General features: G+C 45.1%; 2 protein-coding genes and 1 pseudogene across 40 annotated transcripts in view; 1 reads left to right on the forward strand and 2 right to left on the reverse strand.

Moving 5' to 3' along the window:
* LARP4 (La ribonucleoprotein 4) overlaps window positions 1-662 on the reverse strand; it is an 82227-nt gene extending 81565 nt beyond the window's left edge. For 9 of the 39 annotated variants that reach the window (XM_055294904.2, XM_055294905.2, XM_055294917.2 and 6 more), the window contains exon 1: window positions 467-633. In XM_055294904.2, the coding sequence (XP_055150879.1) occupies window positions 467-484 (18 nt within the window). In that variant the 5' untranslated portion in view covers window positions 485-633. Of the gene's footprint in view, window positions 1-18; window positions 340-466 lie in introns of those variants that run through there. The other 30 variants (XM_055294902.2, XM_055294907.2, XM_063610528.1 and 27 more) reach the window with 14 other exon arrangements.
* Window positions 663-4536: 3874 nt separating this feature from the next.
* FAM186A (family with sequence similarity 186 member A) overlaps window positions 4537-20959 on the forward strand; it is a 49872-nt gene continuing 33449 nt past the window's right edge. The window contains exon 1 of the mRNA XM_063610467.1: window positions 4537-4800. Coding sequence (XP_063466537.1) covers window positions 4609-4800 — 192 coding nt within the window. The 5' untranslated portion in view covers window positions 4537-4608. The remainder of the gene's footprint in view (window positions 4801-20959) is intronic.
* On the reverse strand, window positions 18792-19319 carry LOC129491094 (large ribosomal subunit protein uL24-like; annotated as a pseudogene).

The raw sequence follows: 20959 nt of genomic DNA on the forward strand, positions 1-20959 counted from the left end.
TCTTTTCAAAATACGTACCGCATCTCACCTTCCTCCATCCGCGGCCCCACATGTTGCTCGCTCCCTCCCAGAGGGCCCCGCGAGGCCGCGCTCGGCCCCCGGAACGCGCCCACCTGATTACCCTCTCCTCCCTCAGACTCCGCCCCCCAGCCCCCCAATGCCGCCTCCTTTTACGAGGTCCATATGGGACACTCTCCCCTTCCTCTGAACCTCACGCCACGCCAGAACAGCCCTCCGTTCTTCTCCTTCAATTCTTCTCCACCACGGGCCTCACCTCCCATAGCTTACTAGAGTGTTGTGAGCGCGCAGAGGGAAGCTGCAGGCCTGCCCGGCCCAGGTGCTGTGTCAGCCTATCTGCCGGTTCCGCGGCGTGTACGGCCCGGAAAGTCACATGGCGGTGGGACCGGCCGGCGCCTCTACACTCCTGCTGTCCTAAGAGCAGGACGAGACTAGCAAATCCACTCACCTCCACGAAAAGCAACATGTCGTCCTCCGCTCGGCCCAATCGTTCCCGCCGCCGCAACTCCAACTAGCTCACAGGCCCGCGCCCCAATTGCTAGGATAAGGACACACACTCGCCTTGCCCCTCCACCCGGCAGTGGACCCGGCTCCTCCCCCGCCGTCAGCCGCTGCGGCCTGACCCGCCCAGTCCCACCTCCCTTGAAACAACAACTGCTTCCGGGTCTAGGGAAAAATTGTTTCCGGGAGAAAGAGAGCCCTCGGCGCGCTCAACTTTTGCACTGTCTTTTCCAGCGGCAGTGTGGGATGTACTATCATCTGTCGGGGGGGAACGATTAGAAGGACACGCCATTCTGTGGCACGGGGATGTGTAAAAATCGTAATGACACATTTTATCACTTGTCAGATAGCTACACAGCACTGATAATTCCGCAGTTTTCATAGTTCACAATCTGGATTTGATTTTTAAAGCCGATCTTTGCGAAGTGTACTGAACAAACCAACCCTGCCGAAAAGTGGTGGCTCACAGAAAAGTAGACAAGAAAAAAAAAAAAAACTATGATACTAGTAAATATGTTAATAGCAGCTAATGTATATTAAATGCTTATATTGTATTTGGCACTATACTAAGCATTTTATGTTAATTGATCTTAAAACAATTCTATGCAATAAACACTTATTATCAACCCCATTTTACAGTTGAAGAAGCCCTCTAGGAGGTCGGGTTTCCCTTAGACACACCTTTACAGAACTTTGCCCCAGGCTCATTTGAATTAGTTACCCATATCTCTGCTTAATATACTAGTAATAACACTTAATCTGGATAGTGTCTTCTTTGATGTTCTGTCATTAATTCAAACGAAATACAATAAAAACAAAATTTTTAAAATTATAATTTTTTTTTTTTTTTTTTTTTTTTTTGAGACGGAGTCTCGCTCTGTCACCCAGGCTGGAGTGCAGTGGCGCAATCTCGGCTCACTGCAAGCTCCGCCTCCCGGGTTCACGCCATTCTCCTGCCTCAGCCTCTCCGAGTAGCTGGGACTACAGGCGCCCGCCACCACGCCCGGCTAATTTTTTTTTGTATTTTTAGTAGAGACGGGGTTTCACTGTGGTCTCGATCTCCTGACCTCGTGATCCGCCCGCCTCGGCCTCCCAAAGTGCTGGGATTACAAGCGTGAGCCACCGCGCCCGGCTAAAATTATAATTTTTGTTAGATGGTCCAAATTCCTTATTATCGAAATAATCATGTCTTGATCTTTTCCAATGTATTTTTCCATTCTATTATTTTAAAAATCTTCCTAAAGTGAAGGTTTCATTTTCACCAAACCACTGTTACTTGATTTCAAGACTTCGCCATTCTGATTTCATGAAATCTTTCTTGCTTTGCCGCAAATGGAATCTCCTCAGATACCAAATTAATTCCACCACCAAATTGCTGATACCTGTTAACCCTAATCTGATCCTCAGTAAATTCTCGTTAGGTTATCTCAGTGATTAAACCAATCTCCTTACTTTCCCCCTAAGATGCAAACTCATTAGCACTCACCGCCAAAGCCATGGCTCAAGGTGTTGTCCCTATCTGGATTGCCTCCATTTGTCAATCAACCTTCTCTCTCCATAAGGTTTTCTCAAAGACTCTGCTCCCACAGATCTCTTCTTCCTGTCCCTTATTAGCACTTGATTATTATATTCTATCTTAAATCTTTTCTTTTTCGTTGTAGTTTCTTCACAGGAACCCTATCATGTATTCTTCAGTTTAGAATAATGTAAGCTGCATAGTGTTTCAACAAATGCTTGTCGAATTGAAAGGGAAGCAGGATTTAAAAATTGACTTTAAGAAGCCTTCGTGGCTGGGCACGGTGGCTCATGGCTGTAATCCCAGCACTTTGGGAGGCCGAAGAGGGCGGACCACGAGGTCAGGAGATCGAGACCGTCCTGGCAAACACGGTAAAACTCCGTCTCTACTAAAAATACAAAAAATTAGCCGAGCATGGTGGTGGGCGCCTGTAGTCCCAGCTACTCAGGAGCCTGAGGCAGGAAAATGGCATGAAGCTGGGAGGCGGAGCTTGCAGTGAGCCTAGATCGTGCCACTGCACTCCAGCCTGGGCGACAGAGTGAGATTTCGTCTCAAAGAAAAGCCTTCATGTCTAGTTGCTGATTGATGAATTCCATGCTGCATAGAAGATGCAAGGGAGAGAAAAAGCAATAATGCAAAATTAGTTTAGTTGACAATTAACTTTGGGAGGCCGAGGTGAGTGAATCACTTGAGGAGTTTGAGACCAGCCTGGCCAACACAGTGAAACCCCATATCTACCAAAAATATAAAAAATTAGCCAGGTGTAGGCAGAGCACAGTGGCTTACGCCTGTAATCTCAGCACTTTGGGAGGCCAAGGCGGGCGGATCACGAGGTCAGGAGATCGAGACCATCTTGGCTAACGCAGTGAAACCCCGTCTCTACTAAAAAATACAAAAAACTAGCCGGGTGTGGTGGCAGGTGCCTGTAGTCCCAGCTACTCGGGAGGCTGAGGCAGGAGAATGGCACAAACCTGGGAGGCGGAGCTTGCAGTGAGCCGAGATGGCGCCACTGCACTCCAGCCTGGGCCACAGGCGAGACTCCGTCTCAAAAAAAAAAAAAAATTAGCCAGGTGTGGTGGCACACGCCTGTAATCCCAGCTACTCAGGAGGCTGAGGTAGGAGAATTGTTTGAACCTGGGAGGCAGAGGTTACAGTCAGCTGAGATGGCACTACTACACTCCAGCCTGGACAACAGAGTGAGATTCTGCCTCAAAAAAAAAAAAAGAAAGAAAAGAAAAGAGAAAGAAAGAAAGGAAGGAAGGAAGGAAAGAAAGAGAAAGAAAGAAAGAAAGAAAGAAAGAAAGAAAGAAAGAAAGAAAGAAAGAAAGAAAGAAAGAGACACCTGTAGTAAAACTATGTAAAAATAGACTAGACACAAATATGTAAAATTCATGATTGTCATTTCCTCTGGAATGGGACAGTAGGGAAGGAAGGAACCGGGGGTGGGGGACATCAAAGAGGACTTCAACCTTCTCTAATGCTTTTTTATTATTAAAAAAAACAGAAGCAAATACTAAACAAAAATTAGCCAGGCGTGGTGGCACGTACCTGTAATTCCAGCTACTCAGGGAGGCTGAGGCACAAGAATCTCTTGAACCTGGGAGGCAGAGGTTGCTGTGAACCAAGATCATGCCACTGCACTCCAGCCTGGGTAACAAAGTGAGACTCTGTCTTGAAAACAAGGAAAAAAAAGAAAAGAAAAGAAAAAAGAGTAAGTAGTGCAGAGTGTGATCCTCACCCAAATGATATCATCCAAGTTACTTCATCCAAATGATATCTTCCAAGTTACTGCATGTCTAGGAAAAGTTAAGGGGCAGCTGAGGAAGTAGTTGTAACCCTTATTCCATTACAGGCTTAAAAATACTTAAGCAAAACCCCAGGAAGAGAGAAGAACCAGGAGTTATATTTGACACACCTAGATTTTTTTTTTTTTTTTTTTTTTTTTGAGACAGTTTCACTCTTATTGCCCAGGCTGGAGTGCAATGATGCGATCTCGGCTCACCACAACCTCCGCCTCCCGGGTTCAAGTGATTCTCCTGCCTCAGCCTCCCGAGTAGCTGGGACTACAGGCATGTGCCACCTCACCTGGCTAATTTTGTATTTTTTTTTAGTAGAGACGGGGTTTCTCCATGTTGGTCAGGCTGGTCTCAAACACCTGCCTCAGGCTCCCAAAGTGCTGGGATTACAAGCATGAGCCACTGCACCCGGCCAACACATCTAGATTTTAAGCTTATTTAAGCAGGGCTATATCTTCTATTTATTTTAGCATTCCTGTTGTCCATTATTTCCTACACTCCTTCCCCCCTCACCCTTCTACCATGGCAGCATATAGAATGACCAGTTCTCTGCACACAGCATTCTTTACATGTTTGATCAATGATAATCTCACAGTGGGTCTATTGTGACATCAACAGGATGGGAATATCATGGTAGCCACCAATTAGTAGCAGACTATGCCACAACTTCTGGGATCAGGAAAGACCTCTCCTAGCTTCCTACTGGATATCCTTATTAGCATTTTTGTAGATTCTGTGAAAAAGAAGAAATAAAAGGAAATCACCCACATTTTCAAAATGTTTTTCAAAATGAAAAATGAGATAGACAATGATCCTGAATCAGAAAAATGCATCAAGGATTCCACCATCATGAGAAGAGAGCCCCAAAATGTCCTTAGTCCTTTGATGCTCCCTAACCTTGAGATCCCATTCTCAGTAAAGGATATTATCTCTAGGATTGAGCGCGCACAGCTCCATCGAGCCAGAGAGGTAGGTAGTGAATCCAAAGTTTACAGACTGCAATTTTCTTTTTAAACTTTCTGTGACCAAGTACATTTTTGTTTATTTTAGAAACCACTTTCATGATATTTGACTGTATTGAGGGTAGCTTTGACTTTGAATGACAATTTCATCTGACACTGACTGTGGATACAACAAGCTCCAATTTGAAATTAATCTCTTTATATCAGGTTTAATAAAGCTATTTAAAAAAATAAATCAAGCCAGGCATGGTGGCTTACGCCTGTAATCCCAGCACTTCGGGAGGCCGAGGCGAGCGGATCACTGAGTCGGGAGTCCAAGACCAGCCTGACCAACATGGAGAAACCACCGTCTCTACTAAAAATACAAAAAGTTAGCTGGGCATGATTGCACTTGCCTGTAATCCCAGCTACTCAGGAGGCTGAGGGAGGAGAATTGCTTGAACCAGGGAGGCGGAGGTTGTGGTGAGCCAAGATTGCACCATTGCACTCCAGCCTGGGCAACAAGAGCCAAACTCCCTCTCAAAAAAAAAAAGTTTTCGTTTGTTCCCTATGGAGGTTTTATCAAACAGCTATTAACCAGATAGAATTTAGATTGCTTTGAATTCTAGCTCCTTTTATTTTCCCTGTACACTTCAAGGAGAAATTAGGAGAAATTCAAGGAGAAGAAGAAGAGTGTTTACATAATGTCAGCCGGGTGCAGTGGCTTATGCCTGTAATCCCAACACGTTGGGAGGCTGAGATGGGAGGATCCCTTGAGGCCAGGAGTTAGAGACCAGCCTGGTCAACATAGTGAGACCCCATCTATATTTTTAGAAAAATAAATAAATAAATACATAAGAATCTAATAGACCCCCAAACAAGGTTATACTGCATTTTATTCTCTTGAAGTACAACAAAATCAGGACAGGCACAGAGACTCAGGCCTGTAATCCCAATGCTTTGGGAGGCCAAGGCAGGAGGATCTCTTGAGCCCAGGAGTTCTAGACCAGCTTGGCCAACATAAGGAGACCTCCTGTCTACTAAAAATGAAAAAGTTAGCCAGGCATGTTGGCTCAAGCCTGTAGTCCCAGCTCCTTGGGAGGCCAGAGGATCCCCTGAACCCAGGAGACTGCAGTGAGCACCATGCTCGCACTACTGCACCCCACTCAGCATGGGTGACATAGCGAGACCCTATCTCAAAAACAAACAAACAAACAAACAAACAAAAATCAGTCATGTTTGATGAAATTGATTACGGGGAAGTTCTTTCCTATGTTTAAGGAAAGCTAAACTGGTCACAGTGGCTCATGCCTGTAATCTCAGCACTTTGGGAGGTCAAGGTGAGAGGCTCACTTGAGCCCAGGAGTTTGAGACCATCCCAGGCAACAAAGCAAGACCCTGTCTCTACAAAAAATTTAAAAATTAGCCGGGAAGTGGTGGTATGCACTTGCAGTCCCAGCTACTCGAGAAGGTCCCTTGAGACCAGGAATTCGAGGTTACAGTGAGCTATAGATTGTGCCACTACATTCCAGTCTGGTGACAGAGGGAGAGTCTATCTCAAAAAAAAAGAGAAAAGAGTATTAGCCAGGCACAGTGGCTCACTCCTGTAATCCCAGCACTTTGGAGGCCAAGACAGGAGGATCGCTTGAGCCCTGGAGTTCAAGACCAGTCTGGGCAACATAGTAAGACCTCTGTCTCTCTCTCTCCATAGGTAGGTAGGCAGATAGATGATAGATGATAGATAGATAGATAGATAGATAGATAGATAGATAGATAGATGATAGATAGATATAGATAGATAGATAGATGATAGATAGATAGATGATAGATAGATGATAGATAGATAGATGATAGATAGATAGATGATAGATAGATAGATGATAGATAGATAGATGATAGATAGATAGATGATAGATAGATAGATAGATAGATAGATGATAGATAGATAGATGATAGATGATAGATAGATAGATGATAGATAGATAGATAGATGATTGATAGATAGATAGATAGATAGATAGATAGATAGATAGATAGATTTTTTTTTTTTTTTTTGAGACGGAGTCTTTCTCTGTCCCCCAGGCTGGAGTGTGGTGGCGCGATCTCGGCTCACCGCAACCTCCACCTCCTGGGTTCACGCCGTTCTCCTGCCTCAGCCTCCCAAGTAGCTGGGACCACAGGCGCCCGCCAACACGCCCGGCTAATTTTTTTTTGTAATTTTTAGTAGAGACGGGGTTTCACCGTGTTAGCCAGGATGGTCTCGATCTCCTGACCTCGTGATCCACCCGCCTCGGCCTCCCAAAGTGCTGGGATTACAGGCTTGAGCCACCGCGCCCGGCCAGATTTTTTTTTTTGAGGCAGACTCTCATGCTATTGTTCAGGCTGAGTGCAGTGGCACGATCTCGGCTCACTGCAACCTCCATATTCTGGGTTCAAGTGATTCTCCTGCCTCAGCCTCCCAAGTAGCTGGGATTACAGGCATGCACCACCACACCCAACTAATATATACATATATATATATATATATATATATATTTTTTTTTTTTTTTCTTTGTGACCAAGTCTTGCTCTGTCACCAAGGCCAGAGTGCAGTGTCGCCATCTTGGCTCACTGCAACCTCTACCTCCTAGGTTCAGGCGATTCTCCTGCCTCAGCCTCCCAAGTAGCTGGGACTACAGGCACCGGCCACCACACCTGGCTAATTGTTTTTGTATTTTTAGTAGAGACAGGGTTTCACCATGTTAGCCAGGATGGTCTTGATCTCCTGACCTCGTGATCCGCCCCCCTCCCAAAGTGCTGAGATTACAGGCATGAGCCACCACGCCCAGCCCATTTTATATATTCTTTTTAAAAACAAAAAATAAAAAAACAGAGTGCTCGGCCAAGGGTAGTAGCTCATGCCTGTAATCCTAGCATCTTGGGAGGCAGAGGCAGGCAGATCACTGGAGCTCAGGATTTCAAGACCAACTGGCCAATATGGTGAAACCCCGTCTCTACTAAAAATACAAAAAATTAGCCGGGTGTGGTGGCTCCTGCCTGTAGTCCCAGCTACTCAGGAGGCTGAGGCAAGAGAATCACTTGAGCCCGAAAGGCGGAGGTTGCAGCAAGCCGAGATCATGCCAATGCACTCCAGCCTGGGTGACAGAGCAAGACTCTGCCTCACAGAAAAAAAGAGTGCTAAATATCGATAAGTTCCCACTCTTCACACAGACTTTCTCCTGTTCCAACTTCTGGCAACTAGCAACAATAACACAGTGTTTGCTTTTAATAGCTTTATTGAGGTACAGTTAGCATACAATAAAATGTATGCAACCTCTGCCTCCGGGGCTCAAGCCGTCCTCCCACCTCAGCCTCCCAAGTAGCTGAGACTACAGGCACACACACCACCACGTCCAGCGAATGTTTGTATTTTTTGTATAAATGGGGTTTCACCATGTTGCCCAGGCTGGTCTTGGACTCCTGAGCTAAAGCAATCTGCCTGCCTCAGACTCCCAGAGTGCTAAGATTACAGGCTTGAGCCACCACGCCTGGCCTAAAATACACTTTTTTTTTTTTTTTTTTTGAGATGGAGTCTCGCTCTGTCACCCAGGCTGGAGTGCAATGGCGCCACTTCGGATCACTGCAACCTCCGCCTCCCAGGCTCAAGCAATTCTCCTCCCTCAGCCTCCCGAGCAGCTGAGACTAGACAACAGGCACCCGCCATCATGCCCGGTTGTTTTTTGTATTTTAGTAGAGACAGGGTTTCACCATGTTGAAAGTGAAGGTTTCACCGTGTTGGCCAGGCTGGTCTTGAACTCCTGACCTCAGGTAATCCGCCCGCCTCGGCCTCGCAAAGTGCTAGGATTACATAAGTGAGCCACCGCGCCCAGCCAAAATGTACATTTTAGAAGTACGCAAGTATCGAGCCAGGAGCGGTGGCTCACGCCTGTAATCCCAGCACTTTGGAGGCGAGGCGGGCAGATCACGAGGTCAGGAGATCGAGACCATCCTGGCTAACACGGTGAAACCCCGTCTCTACTAAAAATACAAAAAATTAGCCTGGCGTGGTGGCAGGTGCCTGTAGTCCCAGCTACTCGGAGAGGCTGAGGCAGGAGAATGGCGTGAACCCGGGAGGCGGAGCTTGCAGTGAGCCGAGATTGTGTCACTGCACTCCAGCCTGGGAGACAGAGCAAGACTCCGTCTCAAAAAAAAAAAAAAGTATACAAGTATTGATACTGGCTGGACGCGGTGGCTCAGGCCTGTAATCCCAGCACTTTGGGAGGCCGAGGCGGGCGGATCACGAGCTAAGGAGGTCGAGACCATTTTGGCTAACATGGTGAAACCTCGTCTCTACTAAAAATACCAAAAAAAAAAAAAAAAAGAAATTAGCCGAGTGTGGTGGCACGCGACTGTAGTCCCAGCTACTCGGGAGGCTGAGGCAGTAGAATTGCTCGAACCCAGGAGGCGGAGGTTGCAGTGAGTGAAGACCGCGCCATTGCACTCCAGCCCGGGAATAGAGCGAGACTCTGTCTCAAAAAAAATTATTGATATACGTAGATACCTGTGAAACCGGCCGGGCGCGGGGGCTCATGCCTGTAATCCCAGCATTTTGGGAGGCCGAGGCGGGCGTATCACGAGGTCAGGAGATCGAGACCATCCTGGTTAACACGGTGAAACCCCCGTCTCCACTAAAAATACAAAAAATTAGCCGGGCGTGGTGGCGGGCGCCTGTAGTCCCAGCTGCTCTAGAGGCTGAGGCAGGAGAATGACGTGAACCCGGAAAGGCGGAGCTTGCAGTGAGCCGAGATCGTGCCACTGCACTCCAGCCTGGGCGACAGAGTGAGACTCTGTCTCAAAACAAACAAACAAACCTGTGAAACCTTCACCACACCGACATAATGATTTTGCCCATTTCCCCCAAAAGTTTTTCATGCCGCTTTATAATCCCTCCCACATGCTGTTCCCTGCCCCCCACCTCAATCCCCAGCTAACCACCAATCTGCTTGTCACTGTATATTAGTTTGCATATTTTAGATTTTATATAAGTGGAGCCATACAGTATCTACTTTCTTCTGCCTCATGTCTTTCACTTAGCATAATTATTTTGAGATTCATCCACACTTTTGCATATATGAATAGTTGATTCCTTTTTATTGTTGAGTGTTTTTCCATGGCATGGCATGGCATGGGCTGTTTCTGGTTTTGGGTTATTACAAATAAGATGCTATAAACATTCATGTACAAGTCATTATACAGATATATGCTTTCATTTCTCTGGAATAAATACCTAAGCTTGGAATGGCTAAGTCTAAAGGTAGTAAATGTTCATTTTAAAAAATAAACTACTAGGCCAGGCGCAGTTGCCCAGGCCTGTAATCCCAGCTACCTGGGAGGCCGAAGCATGAGAATCTGCCTAGGAGGCCGAGGCTGCAGTGAGCCAAGATCGAGCCACTGCACTCCAGCCTAGGTGACTGGAGACAGTGAGACTGTCTCAAAAAAAATAAAATAGGCCAGGTGTGGTGGCTCACGCCTGTAATCCCAGCACTTTGGGAGGCTGAGGCAGGCGGATCACAAGGTCAGGAGTTTGAAACCAGCCTGGCCAATATGGTAAAACCCCATATCTACTAAAAATACAAAAATTAGCCGGGCATGGTGGCGGGTACCTGTAGTCCCAGCTACTCGGAAGGCTGAGGCAGGAGAATTGCTTGAACCTGGGAGGTGGAGGTTGCAGTGAGCCAAGATCGCGCCACTGCACTCCAGCCTGGGTGACAGCGAGACTCTGTCTCAAAAAATATATATAAAAGTAAAAAATTAAATTAAAAAATAAAATAAGGCCTGGCATGGTGGCTCATGCTTGTAATCCCAGCACTTTGGGAGGCTGACAAGGGTGGATCAGACCACCCGAGGTCAGGAGTTTGAGACTAGCCTGGCCAACATGGTGAAACCCCATCTCTACTAATCCAAAAATCAGCCAGGTATAGTAGCAGGCATCTGTAATCCCAGCTACTCGGGAGGCTGAGGCAGGAAAATTGCTTGAACCTGGGAGGCGGAGGTTGCAGTGAGCTGCAATTGCACCGCTACACTCCAACCTGGGCGATGGAGCAAGACTCCATCTCAGGAAAAAAAAAAAAAAAAAAAAAAGGGAGGCAGGGCATGGTAGCTCATGGCTTTGGGAGTCCAAAGTGGGAGGACTGCTTGAGCTAAGGAGTTTGAGACCACCCTAGGCAACATGGCGAGACCCTGTTTCTACAAAACATACAACAATTAGCCAGGGGTGGTGGCTACCTCAGCCTCCCAAAATGCTGGGATTATAGACATGTGCCACTGTGCTGGGCCCTTTCACCACTAGTATGAGAAAAAATATAGTGAAGGAAACCCCGGCATCCTTGAAGAGCTCTGTGATCACTCTTCTCTAGAGTTCAGACCTTAACAGTGGGAACTGTAGTCACTGAATTTGTAAACCTAACTGGGACCCAGTAGTGGCACCCAACCACCAAAGGCAAGGTGGATATGATTACTGTAATGGACAGCAGCATCAAAGCAGCAATCAAAATAGTCTGACTCGTACTGACCTATGGCATTGGCTAGTTGATCATGGTGTTCCCAGAAATGAATAGATAGGAAGCCTACTAAATTCTTACTTAATCTGAACAAGTAGGAAATTCCTAGGTCGAATGAACATAAATACCTGAATCATGAACCATGAAAACAGAGTCAGAGTCAATCAGTCAATTCCCAAACTTGAGCCAGTTGACAGACTCAGAGCTCCCTGAGTGAACAGGACCTCAAGTTCCCTTGAAGAAGGACCCTGGGTCTACCTTTATACTATTACTTTTTCTCCTGACCTTCCCCAAGGGGACCTATGACCTTGTACCAGAGTGTGCATTAGGAAAAAGGAAATAATCAGACCTTTTGGGGGACTGCTGGACACTGGCTCTGAGCTGACATTAATTCCAGGAGATCCAAAATGCTATTGTGGTCTACCCATTAATCAAAAGAGCTTTAGCTCAGGCCCATCTCACAGTGAACCTAGTATGTTCCCCAAACCCATCCTGTGGTTATTTCACAAGTTCCAAAATGTATAATTGGAATATACATACTCTACAGCTGGCAGAATCCCCACACTGACTCCCTTACTTGTGGAGTGAGGGCTACTATGGTGGGAAAGGCCAAATAGGAGCCACTGGTGCCTCTACCTAGGAAAACAGTAAAAATAAAGCAAATATCCCATTCCTGGAGGAATTAGTGCCATCATCAAGGACTTCAAAGATTCCTTAGTGGTGATTTCAACCATATCCTCATTCAACTTTCCTGTTTGGCCTGTAAAGAATACAGATGGATTTTGGAGAACGACAGTGGATTATTGTAAGCTTAACTAGGTACTAACTCCAGTCACAGCTTCTGTACCAGATGTGGTTTCATTGCTTGAACAAATTAACACATTCCCTGGTTCCTGGTATGCCGCTATGATTATTTCTTCCAATCTGTCAATAAGGCCCACCAGAAGTAGTTTGCTTTCATCTGGGAAAGCCAGCAATACAGCATCAGTCTTCTATCTCAGGAGTACATCAACTCGCCAGTTGGGTAGAATTTACCTGCAAAACCATCTGGCCCAACGAAGTTTCTTTTTTTGAGATGGAGTTTCACTCTTGTTGCCCAGGCTGGAGTGCAATGTCACAATCTCAGCTCACTGCAACCTCCAGCTCCCAGGTTCAAGCAATTCTACTGCCTCAGCCTCCCAAGTAGCTGGAATTACAGGCATGCACCACCATGCCCGGCTAATTTTGTATTTTTAGTAGAGACGGGGTTTCTCCATGTTGGTCAGGCTGGTCTCGAACTCCCAACCTCAGGTGATCCACCCACCTCGGCCTCCCAAAGTGCTGGGATTACAGGAGTGAGCCACAGTGCCCAGCCTATTTTTTTATTTTTAGTAGAGATAAGGTTTTGTTATTTTGCTCAAGCTAGTCTTGAACTCTTGACGTCAAGCATTCCTCCCATCTCAGCCTCCCAAAATGCTGAGATCACAGGCATGAGTCATCATACCTGATTTTTTTTTTTTTTTTTTTTTTTTTAATGACAGAGTCTCCCTCTGCTGTTGCCCAGGCTGGAGTGTAGTGTCGCTACGCCTCCCAGGCTCAAGTGATCCTCCCACCTCAGCCTTCGGAGTAGCTGGGACCTCAGGCATGCACCACGCCCAGCTAATTTTTGTATTTTTGGTAGAAATGGAGTTTCTCCATGTTGGCCACCTGATCTCAAGTGATCTGCTCGCTTCGACCTCCCAGAGTGCTAAGATTACAGGCATGAGCCACTGTGCCCAGGCACTGTATTTTAAGAAATTAATTTTTCCTAGGGAGAAACTATTGCCCCTTCCTAGGTGAGGTCTGTGAATTGTTCTCATTAATCCTTTTAGGTAACTGTCAACTGTCACTTAGTTGACAGGATGAGAGGTACATCTTTTTTTTTTTTTTGAGACGGAGTTTCGCTCTTGTTGCCCATGCTGGAGTGCAATGGCGCATTCTCACCACAACCTCCGCCTCCCAGGTTCAAGCGATTCTCCTGCTTCAGCCTCCCATGTAGCTGGAATTATGGGCACGTGCCACCATGCCTGGCTAAATTTTGTATTTTTAGTAGAGACGGGGTTTCACTGTGTTGCCCAGGCTAGTCTTGAACTCCTGACCTCAGGGGATCCTCCCGCCTCTGCCTCCCAAAGTGTGCAGTTACAGGGGTGAGCCACTGCGCCCGGCTGAGAGGATAAATCTTGACCATATTATTCCATTGGGATATTGTGAAATATAACAATTCTTAAAATCTTTGGAATCTCCAAAGTGATGTCTTTTTGTATGCTAATGATTGACAGCTAGCTTCAGGATGGGACTGGTCATTAGAAAGACAAAGGCCTGATTAGAGGGTTGGGACTTTCAACCCCACCCTCCAACCTTCAGGGGTGGGGAAAGCCGCTGAAGGTCAAGCTGCTTATCTATGGCCAATGGTTTAATCAACCATGCCTACGTAATCAAACCTCCATACAAACCCAAAAGACAGGGTTTGGAGAGCTTACAGAGAGTTGAACACATGGGAGGCTCCTGGAGAGTGTGGTGCCCAGAGAGAAAATGAAAGTGATACAGGAGTTAAGAAGAAATCACTTGGGCAGATAGTGAGGGTATGGGAGTCCTTGGTAAGGCTTTTCTTTTTAATGAAAAGCAGCCCCAAATCATTTTCTAACAAAGAGCAGCCTGTAAAGTCGAGCTGCAGACACAGACCAGCAAGCTGGGAGCTTGCAGGGGTGAATGCCAGCAGAAACTAGGGACTAGACATGTTCAACAGGGCGGTTCCATCTTTCCTTCTCTGCCAGCCTTGTGTACAGTAAGGAGGAGACAAGGTGGTGCCGGCCAAGGAGAGTTCATTTGCATAGTAATATTAGGGTGAAGCAACCAGCCTTCCATATGCGCTATGTAAACGTCATATCTGATTGCACCAATCTGTGAGCCTTACGTAAATCAGACACCAGCTCCTCAAGCCAGACTATAAAATCTAGCACATCCACCACCAGCCGGTGTTTTCCTCTGGGAAGATCTCCCTCTCTTTATTGAGAGTGCTGTTTTTCTTTCTCTTTTCTTCTGCCTATTAAACCTCCACTCCTAAACTCCTAGTGTGTATTCGTGTCCTAAATTTTCCTGGCACCAGATGATGAACCGCAGGTATACAACAGAGACAATGTAGCTGCTTCAGAAGCTCCATTCCCTTTCCACAATACCTTGCCCTAGCATCTCTTCAATAAACCAGTTCTGTGAGCTGCTCCAGCAAATTAATCCAACCAAAAGAGGGGGTCTTAGGAACCCCAACTTGAAGCTGATTGGTCAGAAGTTCTGGAGGCCTGGATTTGTGACTGGTGTCTGAGTGGGGGGCAGTTTTGGGGACTGAGGCTCCGACCTATGGGATCTGATACTATACCTAGGTAGATAGTGTCTGAATTGAAATAAAAGACACCCATCTGATGTCCATTGCAGAAATGGTTCCCTGCTTGGTGGCGGGGAGAATCTGCTCCTCTGACCCCACATTTGGTCTAATCATGGAAGTCTTCTGTGTTGATAAGTTGACAACTGTTTTGCTGAATAGAAAAAAATAGAATAGAAAAAAAAAAACTGAAAGTTTTTTCCAATATCCATCTGGGATGAAATCATAAGTTGAATTTTTTGTTGTTGTTGTTTTTTGAGACAGAGTCTCATTCTGCTGCCCAGGCTGGAGTGCAGTGGCACGATCTCGGCTCACTGCAACCTCTCCCTAACCCCCCCACCGCCCAGCTGGGTTCACGCTATTCTCTTGCCTCAGCCTCCCAAGTAGCCGGGATTACAGTCACACACCATCATGCCTGGATAATTTTTGTATTTTTAGCAGAGATGGTTTTACAGTGTCGGCCAAGCTGGTCTCAAACTCCCAAACTCAGGTGATCTGCCCACCTCAGCCTTCCAAAGTGCTGGGATTACAGGTGTGAGCCACCACATGGGCCTAGTTGAATTCTTTTTGTTAACTTAAAAAAATTAGAGTATATATGAACGAAAATTCAAAAGTGAAAAGCTCAAAGAATTATCCAAAGAATCACAGAAGCCTCTGGTTCCTCACAAAACAACCACTATTGTGACTTTTAACACTGTAGGTCAGTTCTGCCTGATAAATGGAATCGCTTGATATGTATTCATTAATGTCTAGCTTCTTTTGCTTCATTCTAAGTTCATGTGATTGATACACATCGTTGTACATAGCCATAATTCATTAATGTTCTTTTTCTTTCTTTCTTTTTTATTGAGATGGAGTCTCACTCTGTCACCCAGGCTGGAGTACAGTGGCGCAATCTCGGCTCACTGCAGCCCAGTTCAAGTGATTCTGCTGCCTCAGTCTCCCGAGTAGCTGGGACTACAGGCACCTGCCACCACGCCTGGCTAATTTTTGTATTTTTAGTAGAGACGGGGTTTCACCGTGTTGGCCAGGCTGGTCTCGAACTCCTGACATTAAGTAATCTGTCTGCCTCAGCCTCCCAAAGTGCTGGGATTACAGGCATGAGCCACCGCTCCCGGCCAAAATGTTCTTTTTCTATATTGAGTTGACCAAAACTGTTTATGTGTGGTGTACAACGGTATGTTTTGATATATTTATACATTGTGGAATGGCTAGATCCAACTACTTAATGCATGCATTTCCTCACATATCTTTTTTGTTTGTTTCTTTGTTTGTTTGTTTGTTCTTCGAGACAGGATCTCACTCTGTCTCTCAGGCTGGAGTGCAATGGCATGATCTCGGCTCACTGCAACCTCCACCTCCCAGGTTCAAGCGATTCTCCTGCCTCCTTATAGCTGGGATTACAGGTGGGCGCCACCACGTCTGGCTAATTGTATTTTTAGTAGAGACAGGGTTTTGCCATGTTGGCCAGGCTGATCTCGATCTCCTGACCTCAGGTGATCCACCCACCTTGGCCTCCCACAGTGCTGGGATTACAGGCGTAAGCCACCGTGCCTGGCCACTTCACATTTCTTTTTGTGGTGAGAACACTTAATATCTCCTCTCAGCAATCTTCAAGTATAAAATGCATTGTTATTAACTATAGTTACCATGATATATAATACATCTCTTGAACTTATTTCTCCTGTCTAACTGAAAAATTGTATCCTTTGACTAACATCTCCACAATCTGCCCATCCCCAGCCTCTGCTAACCAGTTCTGCACTGTCTGCTTCTATGAGTTTGACTTCTTTTTTTTTTTTTTTTTTTTTGAGATGGAGTCTCGCTCTGTTGCCCAGGCTGGAGTGCAGTGGTGCAATCTCAACTCACTGCAAGCTCCACCTCCCAGGTTCAAGCAATTCTCCTGCTTCAGCCTCCTGAGTACTGGGACTACAGGCACCTGCCACCACGCCCGGCTAATTTTTTGTATTTTTAGTAGAGACGGGGTTTCACCATGTTAGCCAGGATGGTCTCGATCTCCTGAGACCTCGTGATCCACCCACCTCGGCCTCCCAAAGTGCTGGGATTACAGGCGTGAGCCACCGTGCCTGGCGAGTTTGACTTCTTTAGATTGCACATGTGAGTGAAATCATGAAGAAGCCGTTTAGTTTGATGTAAAACCTTTTGTCTATTTTTGCTTTTGTTGCCTGTACTTTTGGAACTTTTTGGAATATACAAAAGTCATTGTCTAGAACAATGTCATGGAACTTTTCCCCTGTTTCCTTCTAGTAGTTTTATCCTTTTTTTTTTTTAGACAGAGTCTTGCTCTGTCGCCCAGGCTGGAGTGCTGTGGCATAATCTCAGCTCACTGCAACCTCTGCCTCCCAGGTTCAAGCAATTCTCCTGCCTCAGTCTCCTGAGTAGCTGAGACTACAGGTGTGCACAACCATGCCCAGCTAATTTTTGTATATTTAGTAGAGACAAGGTTACACCATGTTGGCAACTTTGCTGAATTTATTGTTCTAATAGCATGTTTGTGCGTGTGTATGTGTGTGTGTGTGCGCACATGCACACAGAGGGTAATCCTTAGGGCTTTCTACATATATAGAGTTTTCTACATATACAGGGTTTCTACAATTTAAGATCATGTTATCTGTGAACAGAGATAATTTTACTTTTTCCTTTCCAAATTGTGTGCCTTTTATTTCTTTCTTCTTCTTTTTTTTTTTATGAGATGGAGTCTCGCTCTGTCTCTCAGGCTGGAGTGCAGTGGTGTGATCTTGGCTCACTGCAAACTCCGCCTCCTGGGTTCATGCCATTCTCCTGCCTCAGCCTCCCGAGTAGCTGGGACTACAGGTGCCCGCCACCATGCCTGGCTATTTTTTTGTATTTTTAGTAGAGAAGGGGTTTCACTGTGTTAGCCAGGATGGTCTCGATCTCCTGACCTTGTGATCCGCCCGCCTTGGCCTTCCAAAGTGCTGGGGTTACAGGAGTGAGCCACTGTGCCCAGCCTTTATTTCTTTTTCTTGCCTAATTGTCTAGGACTTCCAATACCAGGTTAGATAGATGGTGAAAGTGGGCATCCTTGCCTTGTTCCTAATCTTGGAGGAAAAGCTTTCAGTCTTTCACTATTGAGTATATTACAACCTGTGGGTTTTTCATATATGGCCTTTATTATGTTGAAGAAGTTTTCTTCTGTTTCTAGTTTCTTTCGTTTGTGTTTTTTGTTTGTGTTAAGACACGGGCTCACTCTGTCACCAAGGCTGGAGTGCAGTGGCATAATCATGGCTCACTGCAGCCTTGACCTCCCAGGTTCAAGCAATCCTCCCACCTCAGCCTCCTGACTAGCTGTAACTATAAGCACACACCACCATACCTGGCTGATATTTTTTATTTCTTGTAGAGCCAGGGTTTCACCATGTTGCTCAGGCTGGTCTCGAACTCCTGGACACAAGTGAAACTTCTGCCTTGGCCTCTCAAAGTGCTGGCATTAGAGGCATGAGCTACTGTGCCCAGCCTCTTGTGTATTTTTTTTTTTTTTAATAATGAAAGGGTGTTAAATTTTGTCAAATGCTTTTTCTGCATCAATTGTGATGATCACTTTTTTTTTTTTTTTTTTGGTCATTCTGTTAATTTGGCACATTGCATTGATTGATTTACATATATTTAACCATCCTTGCATTCCAGAAATAAATCTACTTGATCATGGTGTATAATCCTTTTAACGTGCTGTTGAATTCTGTTCGCTAGTATTTTGCTAAGGTTTTCTGTATCAATATTCATCAGACATGTTTGTATTTAGTTTTCTTATTTTGTAGTGCCTTTGTCTGGTTTCGATATACGTTGGCTTCAAAGGATGAGTTGGGAAGTGTTTCTTCCTCTTCACTTTTCTGGGAGAATTTATGAGGAGTTGGTAGTATCTTTTCCTTGTTCATTGTGCTATGTATTAGCTTGTAATGTTATTCTTCATCATTTGGCTTAGCAAACTTTGCCTTGGCTCACCTGTCTTCCTGACTTAAATTATTATTTGCTGTAACAGCAAATACACCTAACATCAGAATACTCATTTTGCATGATGATTTGCTTGGCAAAATCCAAATCTTACGCTTTTTTTTTGTTTCAAGTTTTAATCAAAGCTTGTATATAAGATTACTTTATTCCTACATCTTCTCAATTGTTTCTTCCTTGTATTTGCTCTTTTCCTTTCCTACTTGGCAAGATTTGGCTTTCTGTTCAAGGATCTTTTTGGGGTCTTTATCCAGTTTTAGCCTAGTGATAACCACCTTGCTGGGGCGAGGGCCCACATGGACAGTTGTGCCATTAGCCTTTTCCCACTGCACCCGTTCAATGTAGATAATATATTTCTTCCTGTAAACCTGGACTACTTTGCCAATTTGCTGACCTTTATAGTGTCCTCATACAACCTGAACTTCATCATTCTTTCAGATGGGCATGGATCACATGTTGTACTTCTGTCTCAGCTCTTTGGAAAGAGGGGAAGACATAATCTTCCTGCGAATGTGGGAAGGTGCATTGAAATGCCTTTTATGATTCTTGCTTCGGTCGGAAGTCACAAAGGGATTGAACTTCATTTTGGCCACCCCGGCTTCGGAGATGGCCGCAAAAGGGAAGAGAACTACACACTCATCTTACTCTTATTATAAGGACTATAGAGAAAGTTCAGTTTGTCTGAAGCCAAAATGAAAGAATAATAAAGTTGGAAGGGGTGAACCAGTGGTTCTTAACTGTCAGATTTACTGTGCCTTTAAAAAATATTTTTAACATTCTCTTTATTCCTCCAAAATGATATTCACAGATAGACTACCTATACTTTAAAAATTAATATGTGTGAGAATAAGTAAAAGGAAAGCAATTTATAATAACACGCATTTCAGGGTGTAAATCTTAGGTCAAACTTCACTAGAAGTAGACAGAGGCTTGCATCTATATGAAAAATTAAAATAAATATGAAAGATACAAATGGAGGCTGATACAAATTCAGCTTTATTGTACTGGCACTAAATACTATTATCACTAGTGCATAGCTGTTGGTACTGTGGTGTTCCAGAATGGTGAAATTTTCTTGGAGAAATTTTAAAGAATTTTTTTAATTGATTTACGTAATATTTGTATTCCTGGAAATTGCAGTGTATCATTAAACTGGGCAAAAAACACTTTGTGTTAATTTTTTTTTTTTTTTTTGAGACGGAGTTTCACTCTTGTTGCCCAGGCTGGAGTGCAATGGCACGATCTGGGCTCACTGCAACCTTTACCTCCTGGGTTCAAGACATTCTCCTGCCTCAGCTTCCTGAGTAGCTGGAATTATAGGCATCCACCACAATGCTTGGCTATTTTTTGTATTTTTAGTAGAGACGGGGTTTCACCATGTTGGCCAGGCTGGTCTCGAACTCCTGACCTCAGGTGATCCACCCACCTCAGCCTCCCAGAGTGCTGGGATTACAGGCATGAGCCACCATGCCTGGCCAAAAAAAAATTTTTTTTTTTAAGAGGCAGGATCTCACTTTGTCACCCAGGCTGGTCTTGAATGCATGGCCTCCAGAGATCCTCCCATTTTGGTCTCCCAAAGCACTTGGATTACAGGCGTGAGACACTGTTCTTCGTCTGTGTTTATATTTTATTTTATTTTTATTTTTATTTTTATTTATTTATTTATTTTTAGACAGCATCTCGCTCTGTCGCCTAGGCTGGAGTGCAGTGGTGCGATCTCAGCTCACTGCAAGCTCCACCTTCCGGGTTCACACCATTCTCCTGCCTCAGCCTCCCGAGTAGCTGGGACTACAGGCGCCTGCCACCACGCCTGGCTAATTTTTTGTATTTTTTTTAGGAGAGACGGGGTTTCACCGTGTTGGCCAGGATGGGCTCGATCTCCTGACCTCGAGATCTGCCCTCCTCAGCCTCCCAAAGTGCTGGGATTACAGGCGTGAGCCACTGCGCCCAGCCTTGTGTTTATATTTTAAAAGGAGTTTGGTTTAAGGCTTGGGTAATTATAAACAGATTTTGTTTTCCTACATGAATTCCGGTGAGACATTCAAAAGTCACACAGGATTTGAGACAGTTGTTCACTGTGTGATACTGTCCACTGCACTGTAGGGTGGACTAGCATTCCTTAGTACCCTCTACTAAATGCCAGTAGTCCACCCTCACAATTATTATGACAACCAAAAATGATTTCACAAATTTCCAAATGCCATATATGAGGTAGTAATTACATCCGTAAAAAATTTCTAGGATAGAGTGATGAAGAAAAGAGATTT

The sequence above is a fragment of the Symphalangus syndactylus genome, chromosome 10 (genome assembly GCF_028878055.3).
Source record: "Symphalangus syndactylus isolate Jambi chromosome 10, NHGRI_mSymSyn1-v2.1_pri, whole genome shotgun sequence".
NCBI classification, from domain to species: domain Eukaryota; kingdom Metazoa; phylum Chordata; class Mammalia; order Primates; family Hylobatidae; genus Symphalangus; species Symphalangus syndactylus.